Source organism: Trachemys scripta, chromosome 15, assembly GCF_013100865.1.
Source record: "Trachemys scripta elegans isolate TJP31775 chromosome 15, CAS_Tse_1.0, whole genome shotgun sequence".
Classification (NCBI taxonomy): Eukaryota; Metazoa; Chordata; order Testudines; family Emydidae; genus Trachemys; species Trachemys scripta.
The window spans coordinates 30,569,926-30,581,477 of record NC_048312.1 but is presented as its reverse complement, the minus strand read 5'-3'; the positions used below and the strand labels follow the sequence as shown (position 1 = coordinate 30,581,477).

At 48.8% G+C, this 11,552-nt stretch overlaps 1 protein-coding gene across 6 annotated transcripts in view; it reads right to left on the bottom strand.

Annotated features, from left to right (window-relative positions):
• Positions 1-3,349: 3,349 nt before the first annotated feature.
• The window catches only part of NF2 (neurofibromin 2), an 85,998-nt gene continuing 77,795 nt past the window's right edge, over positions 3,350-11,552 (bottom strand). For all 6 annotated transcript variants that reach the window (XM_034790707.1, XM_034790702.1, XM_034790705.1 and 3 more), the window contains one exon: positions 3,350-5,260. In XM_034790707.1, coding sequence (XP_034646598.1) covers positions 5,210-5,260 — 51 coding nt within the window. In that variant the 3' untranslated portion in view covers positions 3,350-5,209. The remainder of the gene's footprint in view (positions 5,261-11,552) is intronic.

Sequence of the window (11,552 nt, the reverse complement as noted above, 5' to 3'; positions counted from 1 at the left end):
GAGGCTGCCAGGCCAGTACGAACACAACTTCTGGGGACGTGTCAGGGAACAGGACAGCTGTGAGCAAAGCAGAGGAAGACTTGAGCTTTCCCAAGTCAAGTCAGATCAAGATCCACAGCTGCCAAGAACTTCCCTGACATTTAATGACCAGCGTCCGTCTCATCCAGCCACTGCATTCATGAGCCAGAACGAGCCAATTTATTAAGCAAGTAGCACGTCCACAGTCATGCCTCCTGTATGGGGCAAAGGGGATAGTGGCGCTGCAATGCTTCCTGCCCCTCCTGCACTGCAATAGCCCACTAGTAGAATGGCCCATGCAAGAGAGGCAGAGGCTGCCTTGTGGCCCCTTTACTCTACTGAGCAGACACGGTGGACTGGGGAGGATATGGCCCATAGTGTTTAGATAGTTGTGTCTCAGTGCTGGGGATTCCCAGGACCTGTGATCTAGCAGCAGGGCTGCAGGCATCTCAATGCTCAGGGTTCCTGTGTGCTGTGATCTAGCAGAGGGGAGGCAGCCGTGTCTCAGTTTTGGAAGTTCCTTTATGGTGCATTTAATATTCTGGAGATGATGCAATCACGTCTCTCGTTAAACCTGCTTTAGGACTCACTGTAATATTACAATAACAAAGTGCTCTTTATTCTTTTTAACCCACTCCCAAAAAAACCAACTGCACCTCCAACTGCTTTCAATTTTTATTAAAACAAATGAGAAAACGATGGTATCTTTAGAATATAACAATCCACGGGAATAGAAAATAAAAGGCCTTTCTGTCCCGGATCCCATCCCAAGGAAAAGACTGCTTCATCCATCTGAATTTCAGACACATACACTTCCAAATGGGAGGCGATTCAATGTATATCAGGGACCTTTTAAATAAAAGGGTTCAAGGGTGTGATCTGCTAAAAGCCACGATAGACTATGCTGAGCCATGGGCTGACTCTGGGCCAAATCCACCCTGTCCATAACTCAGCTGGTCACCACAGGACTAGATTCAGCCCTCTGTGATTAAACCAGGCTGCTGAAAAAAGTAAAATAAAGGCAAGTGAATTGGGTGGGTTAAAGACAGACCATTAGTGTTTGCTCAGAATTGCTAAGAGTGGGCAGCAAGGACGCGATTGCTAGTATTGTTTAAATATGAACGGCCATACAGGGTCAGATCAATGGTCCATCTAGCCTAGCGTCCTGTCTCTGACAGTGACCTGTACCAGAGGCAATGAATGGTACAGGGCAGTTACTGAGTGATCCATCTCATTGGCCAGTCCCAGCATCTGGCAGTCAGAGGCTTACAGACACCGGCAGCATGGGGTTTAATCTCTAACCATCTTGACTAATGGCCATTGATGGACCAATCCTCCATGAATTTACCAAATTCTTTATTGAACCCAGGTCTAGTTTTGGCCATCACATTTTCTGATGAGTTCCATGGGCTGACTGTGCGCTATGTGAAGAAGTTCTTCCTTGTGTTTGTTTTAAACCTGCTGCCTGTTAATTTCAGTGGGAGACCCCTGGCTCTTGTGTTATGACAATGCTGGATTAAGAAGGGGAGAGGAGTGGGGAAGTAACTCCTCTTTGGCCTTGGTTCCAGTCAGAATTTGCCCCAATTCCAGAAATTTATAACCAGCCAGCCATGTAGCTGCTCCATTGTAAACCTGAAGCATAGATAAGGTAAACTGCAATTTGGAGCCAGCTTAAAATCAGGCTTGATTTCACTAGAATTAGTCATGAGCTCAAAGTTGACCACATGTATATGTAGCTGCAGGATCATGGTCTAAGGCCCGGATCCTCAAAGGTATTTAGGCTCCTAACTTAGGAACTGAAATACCTTTGAAGATCTGGACCTAAGTGTATACGTAAAATGCTGGCATGAAATGTGCGTTTCTAACTAGCACCAATGAAATGGTTGCAAACTCTGGGTGCAATCCTGGCTCCCCTGAATTCCCATTGACTCACTGGGGCCAGGATTCACTATTTCAAGCTGAAATGGCTGTTGGTTCTGTGTAGCCCTTGGATCACCCCAAGGGCCCTAGCCCAACCTTTCCGAGGGGCAGTAAACATAACTAACACTGAGTCACTAGGGAGAGACAAGCAGGGAGAGAGGCTGATCGATGGAAAAACATCTTTTAATAAGAGATTTTGTTCCCCCGCTTCCCTTTTGTCCCTTTACTGGAAATCAACCCCTCACATCAGGTCACTTTTCTGCTCTTATAACTTGAAAATGGCTTAACAGTTTTTCCTTTTTAAATTTAGCATCTTTCTGCTCCTAAGCCAAGCCCGGATCTACTGAGGTTATAGCCCTGATGGAGTGCTAAGAGCTGATCTATAAACCCCTAAAAAGCAGGATTTAGGATGGAGACTCTGAGCGGGACTTAATCCCAGTCACCTGAACTGAGCCAGCCCAAGAGAAAAGCTAATCCATAACCCAATGTTATTGCAACTTTGCAGCCTGCTCCAATCTGTGGGATACCCCATTGCTACCTGCAAGGCTTCCTGCTGGGACCTTTGGGTGTTCTTTCTGCTCCCTAGGGTGGCAAAGAACATTGATACAAAAGATATACAAACATTTAGCATCATGGCCTTAACCCTTTATGGTGGTATATGTGTGAGAAGCTCCCACTCTAGAGTTCAGGCTGTATGGTTAGGTGGGATTAAAGACCAGCCATTGGCATGACACTGAAGCTGTTGTCCGGCAGGAGACATGCCTAGCGCTTGCTGTCCTTGCAGCATTGACGAGAGGACATGGGGAGTCAATGCTGTTTGCCCTGGGAGGAATCATGCTTCCCTACACTCCAAGTGGCCCCAAGTCACAGAAAAGATCCTGACACTGTGCATTCCAGGAGAGCACCTGGATTAACCCTTTAGAAGATGTACTGTTCAAACTGGCTGGCAGTCTGGGAAGCAGCAGCAGTGCTTAAGGGTTGAATAGTGTATTTCTGTATATGTAATGAATATAACCGCCAGGGCACGAAAGCTTTATGCTGGTGCAGAACAAAACATAGAACAGCAAAGGGGTGAGCTTAAGCGATAATAGCTGCCTGTAAGTAGGTTGTGTGTGTGTGTAGGAGTAGACCAGAGGCCATTACACAAAGGCAGGGCCCAATAGTTCATAAGTGCATTAGGATCATAGAATCTCAGGCTTGGAAGGGACCTCAGGAGGTCATCTAGTCCAACTCCCTGCTCAAAGCAGGACCAATCCCCAGCCAGATTTTTACCCCAGTTCCCTAAATGGCCCCCTCAAGGATTGAACTCACAACCCTGGGTTTAGCAAGCCAATGCTCAAACCACTGAGCTATCTATTCCTTCCTCCCTCCCATGAGGGGCTGCCAACAGTGGTGCTGGAACAATTTGTATGGTGGGGGGGTGCTGGGAGCCATTGAACCAAACTGTAAATCCTCAATATAGTGAAAACTACTTCAAGCCAGCGGGTGCGGCAGCCCCCCCTCCTTCCAGCACCTGGGAGATAAATTGAAAGTGATTTCTAGCACCTCTCCCCACTCACCCCCCAAAACAGAGAATACAAAGCAGGGCGGGATGGGTGCTAGCACTGACCAAGGAGACAGGATGATGACAAAGCATATGCCAGGAGTTACTCCTCTCCTCCCAAAGCAGCAGCCCTATGTCCTTTCAAGAGCTGAGGATGCCACTGACTTCTTCGACATAGCTGCCAAGAGTCCCTGGCTAGGAGAGAGCTACTTCATTTAGCAGCCAACCTCACCTTGATTGCTTAGTAACTCAACCCTATTGCTTGGCTCTCTCACGGCAGGCACGGGGTGCATGAGTGTTCACAGCATGGTCCTTCAGGGACTGGAAACCAGAGGCTCTGCCACCACCAGAGCAAGGCTGCTCCTGCCACTCTCACTCAACAGGACTCAGCAGTAAAGAGATGCTGGGACTGCTCTCAGTAGAGTCCCAGCTCGTGGGGAGCTGGTTACCACTCTACCAGGGGAGTTAAAATGGAGCAAGGGAGGTGATGTGCAGAGAGGCTGAGCACATGCAGCTCCCATGAACAGGAACTGACATAGTGGATCAGACCCATGGTCCTTCTAGCCCATCTCCACCAGTGGCCAGTGCCAGATGCTTCAGAGGAAAGTGAAAAGAAGGCTGCAATAGGTAGCTATGGGATGACCAGGGCACAGAGGAAATTCCCTCCTGATCTACAAGGTTCATATCTCTTCCAGAACCCCTTCACTTTGTAAATGTCCACTGCTAGATTTCTGGCTATTTTTGTATCCAGACAAAGATCTAATCCTACAAAATTCTTGGTGTCAGTGGAATCTTGTAGCAAGGCGTTCCAGAGGCTCATTGCACACTGTGTGGGGAAAGCATTTCCTTTGATCAGTGCTGGATATGCCACTTTTCCGTTTCCTTAACTATGCCCTTGCTCTTGCGTCATACCATTAATTAGTTTGCACACCTTTGTAGTGTCCCCGCTATGCGGCAGCTCTCTAAGGTAAACAGCTAGAGTCTTTTCAATCTCTCCTTATACAGAAGTCGTTCCAAACCTATTTCCACGGCGTATCTCTGAACCCCTTCTAGGTCTATTAGATTCTCTGACAGGCAGGAAGACCAGACCTAATCACGCCCTTGTAGGGGAGGCTGTAACACTGATTAAAGCATCCATTATATCACTGTGTGTGTCACCAATGGGGGCTACCAGTACTCGGCCCCTCCAAAAGTCAGGCAGAAGTACTGGGGGTATGGAGAGGGTAGCGCACATCTCGCCGCCTGGCTCCCGAACTGCTGAAGGCGCCATATCTCCACCTGCAGAAGTGCACATTATTTGTGGTATTCCCTAAAGCAGGGCCGGAAGGGAAAGGCGTCCCTTCCAAGGCACACGCGCCTGCTCACCCTCTCCCAAGAGGTCACATGATAGTCACGGCCAAATACAAATACTGCTTAAAAAGACTGCAAGGGATACACAGCTCTGCATTATAAACGGCAGAAGAGGGTAGCTAGTTAAAAACCTACAAGGGGGATTAGGATACTCTAAACTAGAGATCATCACGCTGAAATCCACGGACAGTTGACAGACCAAGTCCATTGCACAGGAGCAGCATCATGTCCCAGAATGCACTCAGCCAGCATGTAGAGAGGCTGCGTTCCTGGCTCCCCAGCCAGTGGGATGTGCCTATAGGGCCTTGCTGAAGGAGGTTCTGGCTGGCAAGTGGCTGGCTCGCTGGAAGCAGCAGTGCAGGATGGTTGGATCACCTCCTAGAGCTCCTCGAAGAAGGCCACACGGGACTTGGTGCTCTGCAAGGTGAGCTGCAAGAGAGTTGAGAGAGAGACTGAAGAAAGAGCTTGACCTGCTTTCCCATCAGCCCTGCACAATGCTATCCCAATACATTCAGGGGGACTGCAACATACCACATGAGTTTAGGTTCAGAGGCCTGATACACAGAAGTGCTGAGAAACCTGCATGTACCGGTGAGGTCCGTTGGTACTGCTGGTGTTCAGAAAGGCTGTCCCAGATTACAAACACTGATCAAACATTTACAGCCTTCCCCTTTTCCGCATCTGAGAACAGTCTTACGGCATGAGAGCACTGGCAGTCTGATCAAAGAAAACACACCTCCAGGGTCCTGAAATATTCTGGCCAGCTGTTGACACATGAGCATCTCCTAAAGAAGAGGCTTCTGAGTAACACACCTTCTAATGCACCTTTGTATGAGGCATATTCATTGAGATGGGGGGGATGTTTTCAGTCAGCACTGTAGTTCAGAATTACTTAGAGTAGCTGTTTATCATGTCTGTTCCTCTAAGTCGGGTGATGGAAATGGATTCCCCTGGAAGCTGGTTGGTGAGACTTGGCCACTATCAGTTGTGGAACTACAATGAGACACCTGCTGTAGCAGCCAGGGGAAGGAGACGGGCAGGAATTCTCCATCACTCAGCCCAGAGAGTATCCTGGAGCCAAGATTCCATCTAGCCAAGATAGCAGGAGGGAGGAGGTACAGGAAGAGCATTTAAATGAAGTGCCATTGGAGGAACATCTCAGAAGATGAGTCCATCAATGAGACCTACTCTCTCCTACCTAGACAACTGATGAAATCTCCCAGCTTGGGCCTTCTTCACCTCACCAACTACAAGGGCCCAAGATCTCTCCAGGCCACCCCACTTTGTGAGTGGCAGAGAAAGAATCCCTCAGACCAAAGCTACCACATTGAGACCATAAGTCTGCATAGCCCTTCCCTCTCCCACATCAGCACATGACTGCCCCACACACTGCTATGCAACCCCAGGCAGGGATTCCAGGCACTCTAGGATTCCCAAGCTAAGCTACTGGCTGTGGACTTTGGTATTTTAGCAAGTTCTTAAGTATTCAGCAGACTTTTCCACTGTGCTGGAACCACAGGAGTCCACCATGGTCTATGCCTTGCAGCACCTCTCTGGCTGGGGATATTAACTGCATGATCAGCCTCAGTTTCCACTGTGCTGCGCAGAAAGAGGAAAGATTTTTTTGTCCCCATTTCTTCGGCCACTGGCCTGCTGGCTGGGGAACTGCAGCCCACCCCAGCCATTGCTAGACATCCCTGCAAGAGGTGTGTGTGGGGTGGGCGTGTCCCTGCACTGTTCCTGGGAGCCTGGCAGTGGAAATGGCTGGGGTTCAGGGGGAGGAGCTCTTTGGGGAGCCAGTAAAGATGCCTGTTCAGGTCTCGCAGTCACAGAGCAGGAGGAAACAGAGCTGGAGTCAGGTCAGGAGTGGCCAGCGTTGCTGGGAATGGGGCGGTGCCAAGCTGCTATTTACGAACAACCTTTCAGAACAGCTGCATGGATTTTAGACCCGCTCCCTTGGCCTACCCTGCCTGATACTACTGAGGCCCCAGTTAGAGACACCCTCCCACTTTGGTGTAAAAGGGAAGCCAGCCTCACTGGTTCCTCTCTCCAATTCCTTAAGTGCCCATTGCCATCCCAGCCTGACTCAGCCCCCCTCCTTTCCCAAGGGGGGTCTCCAGCAGCGATACCCGGGCAGGGGATACAGGAGGGGAGCAGCAGGCTAAGACGTGCAGCAGGCTTTAGCAGACTTAGTAGATACCAATAGTTGCACTCTGTGTTTTTTGACAACTCTCATCTGAAGAGAAGGGTGCTGCATGGCAACAGAATAAGTTTACGTAATTAATTCATGTAATTAACATTGCTGCAGCATCTAGATTTGTTATCATGGAGAAAATGGGGCCCTGCGATGGGTCAGATCCTGCTTTTAATGAAGTCACTAGGAGTTTTGCATTGAGTGAACAGGAGCAGGACCGGCTCCCTGTATGCTCACTAGGCTGCAGATAGTTTACAAGCCTGGATCACCGAGTGCTGAAAGCCCTGTCCAAGGAGCTGCCTTGCTGCAAGCTATGGCACGTTAGGGTGGGGATGAACAATTAAAATTCACCACAGTTTGAACCATTTTCCTCCCCCTCCTGTTTACAGGGGAACTTGGAGGCTCTCTGCTGAAAGTCTGGTGGGAACACTCCACATTCACTAAAACATGAGAGGCAGGAACAGCAGGCAGTCAGCTGAATGTGTGACTGGTTGGAGGTCTACAGGGAGTTCAGAAGGCAGCAGGCCAGGCGAACTGACTCATGGGGCCAGTGTTTGATCCTGCTGCCACCCATACTGGGGTTCTTTGAGTTGTTTGGGGACAGTTTAGTGCATTCTCCTCTTGATAACGGTGCTCCCAAAGCCAAGGTCCAACTAGCTATGCTGAGAAGAGTCAAATACTATGTATTATTTGCTGATCCCAAGTAAGAAGTTTAGTGCAGTTCAGTCCTGCTACCCCAAAACTAGGGGAATGGGTGTTCAGGTGGAGACGGTCAAGTACTCCCTCTCCACCACCTCTGCAATGCACAGATCTACAGCCTCTTCTATCTCCTACTGAAGCTTCAGGTCTCAAGGCCCTCTGAAAGTCAGCCCACTTGTCACTGCTTACTACTGCTGCGAGCCACATCTGCCTCAGCTGGCAGGCCCCTTCTTCAAACCCATGCTCACCTTCCTCCTCAACAAATCCCTCACCTGAGAGCTGCCTGCTCTTATTTAGGGCCAGATCCTGCAAAGAGCTGAGCATCTTTGACTCGCACTGAAGGCAGGAGGAGCGGAGGACACGCAGCACCTCTGAGAGCACTTTCTTCATTGTAGGTCAGGGAATGCGTCTCATCTTTGTCTGGGAAGCAGCAGCAGATTATTTATGATGCCATAGAGGGTATTTATAAAATAATACCCCAGCAAGAACCATCACTCAGTCTTCTTTGGAAACAAGACCCTGAGCAGGAAGATAAAGGAAACACCAGGGCCCCACAAGGAAGTCACTATACTTAAATACAGTTACAGAAACAAGTGCCCTAGGACAACTGCCGCCTTCTAAACAGCAGCTGAATCAGTCAATGAGTTGGGGAGAGACCAAAGCAGCTGACACAGGGAGTCCACAGAATCAGGTGCTCAATGGAGGTGGTTTAGACTCAGATGGATTTACTGATGTGCCTGTAGGTGAGGGATGGGCATTTTGCTGAGACAGGAATCTTAGGTCCAGATCACCATACAATACAGTTTAAATGCCACCCCCTTGTCCCTTACTCAATATTCCCGACGGCTCCAATTTCATTCAAAAAACCTGTATTGCAAGGAAAATGACTGCAGGGGCTTAACATCCTCTACTGGAACGTTTCCAATCATACCCAGGGCCAGAGTGTACTCAAACAGCCAACTCCTCATCTTCCAAGCATCAGTCAATTCCTTGGTTAAGAATTGCCTCCTGCTTATCCCAGGGACCAGCTGGTCCCATCCACACACTAGGGAGAAGAAAGACTCATTTTACTGGCAAGCCACTTCCCTTGCAAAGCCCTGGCCCTCCTCAAGACACTTGCAGGATTAAAAGTTGCAATTAATTTGCATGAGGCAGGAAGAGGAAAAGGCACGCAGCTCTACAGGAGAAACATTCTCACCGAGATCCAGCAAGAACTAAACCTGGGCTCTTGCGATCACGTAGTGCCATTAGCCAGTCATTACAATAAAAGAGGGTTAAGGGTAATGCTGGGCACTGGGAGAAGCAGGAGGGCAGCAGAATACCTGCTCTAGGCCAATCTCAGTCCTGGACTTCCCATGAAGAAACGCTGTTTACAGCAGTGGACAACCTTCACAGATGTATGCTCATTTATGGCTAGACACTGCAATATGCCAACAAGTGGGATCAGCTTGCAAAAGCAAATATAATCCCCCTAATGCCCGTTTAGTTCACGGGGTTCTTCCTTCCCTTGGAGCAAAGCCTCTGCTGCCATAATACTCCCTCTGACTCATTCTAGTCCAGATTCTACTGGCAGTGAGCAGGGGTGAAGAAGAGAGGGGTCGGCTGAGCAGTAAGAAAAAGCAGGGAAATTATTTCAGGAAAACACTCTCCACTAGAGAATTGCAGAAGGGTTAGTCAAAACTAGATGTCTTGTGTATCTGCAGAGTCCATCTGATGTATTTATTTTTGCAGAAGTAGCTCCCCGCTCCAAAGACAGGAGCCTCTCTCTCCTCCTACCATGCCCTGATCAGACAATCATTCACTAGGGTTTGCTGGTTTTTCCCCCTCAGCTGAGCATGAGCAAGAGAAGACACGCCACCGCCTCTGAGCATCTTGGTCTAGCAAAGGGTTAACTCAGCTTGAAGCAATTCATCATCCCTTCCCATTAGGCTCAGGAACAGGAATGGGAGAACAGGAATGGCCTGGGGGTAAAGGTTCCCATGAGCTTCCAATCCCACAGTCACATGCAAATCCTTTGGCTGGTGCGGCCATCAAGGTACTGCTCACTTAAAGAAGAAATATTGGAAGCCCTTAATTGGATCAAGACACACACAGAAACCCTGGCCTATAGGAAGATGACTGTGACTGAAAAGTGCTACTCAGAGAGACCACCACGAACTTAGTGCTCAGATACTTCAGTGAAAAGGGCCAGTTAAGAACATTGATTTAAGGTGAAGGGAAATATATAATGTTTCCCTCAGGTTTAAGAGGGAGATTCTGACCTATTCTGATTCAACTCTCCACTGTTGTTGATACCTTCTGATGTATGTGGGCTTTTCCATCAGTTCCCTTCCCACTCTGTGTTTCTAGTAACACCTTAAACTAACACAATCCCTCTTTTTTGCAGCAGCCTCAGAGCTGAAGGGAGCACAAGTCTGGGTAAATGCTGCTGCAAATCTGGACAGGGCATAGGAAAGCACAGCAATGAGCGGGTCCTACACAGATGCAAGGAGAAAAAAGAAATCTAGCTCTGTTCTATCCTTCTAGGCATTAACACCACTCAGTGCTTGATTAATGCTTTTGATCTGTAAATCTCACATCACTTTTCCTGAGCAGACCTGCATTGCTCTCCCCATTCAATATATAAGGAAACTGAGGCACAGAGCATTGAGGTGACTTGCTCAAGGTCACAAAGTAAGCCAATGGGAGACCTGGAAACAGAATGCAGGTGTCCTGTAACCTCCTGGGCTGGGTCAGCTACTGCAGGTTTTAGCATCATGGGCACAATGGCCAGGAGACACAGGCCATACATCAAAGTACAGCACTGAGCAATGAGGGCCAAGTTTTGCCCGGTTACATTGGATTTCTGTGGAACTTGCACCAGTAAAACAGAGTCGAATTTGGCCAGAGATCCCATATATACATTGAATTGGCTGTACTAGAACAGACCAACTGGGGCACTGTTTGGGTCAATGGTTAATGCTGGGTGTTCTGAGAAAGCCATAAACCTGCTCATAATTCCATGGAGAAAAATTCTTTCCTGACTCCATCTTATGCCCACATGCAGGAGTTGGGAAGCCTCACACTTATCCTCCTAGCTGGTGTAACCTAGAGGGCCCCATACTAATGGTAGGTGGGTTATTCCAGGCAGTGAGCGTTCACCATCCTGTTAGCCTGCTGAAGGCCCCGGCTGCAGGAATCCAGACAGCAGTGTGAGGTTGCTCCACCCCTATTACTCTAGGTGTGGGGACAACTCTTGACAGCCATCAGCAGGCTCTCACAAATTGGGAGTAGCTTCCACCAGACCCTGGGGCTAACCCATATCTCTCATCCAGCTGCCCTCTCACATCGGATTAAAATCTGTCCTGTGAATAACACAGAAGGAATTTAAGTTTGCTCTTGACTGAGCAGACTGTTACTTTCTGTCAGTGATGACATCCTGCTCCAGGACAGAAAACTTTTTAAAGAGCTTGTAAATATATTTGTTACTGTTCTCCCGCTGTGGAGAAATTCCAGAAGGGCTGCGTTTGGTTGGCTCCCCTCCCCCACCTCCGGCATCAATAAGAAATGCTCAGGTGAATAAGCTCAGGGAAGCTCTGATCCCAGGCAGTGTTTCGCCAATCAGCCTGCCTACTGCTTTTGACAGCCACCGTGCTGCACGCTGCCCAGAGAGCTGCACACTCACTCTGGAGTCGCACGTAGCAATTGCATCCAGACTGCAAGTGGCATGACAAAGCCTGACACATCCACTCAAGTGAAAAGAAGGTCAGAGCCAATGAAGGCTCTGTCCCCAGCTTCTGCAGAGAGGAAACAAGCCTGACTCATCATACTGAGCACAGCTGCGTGGCC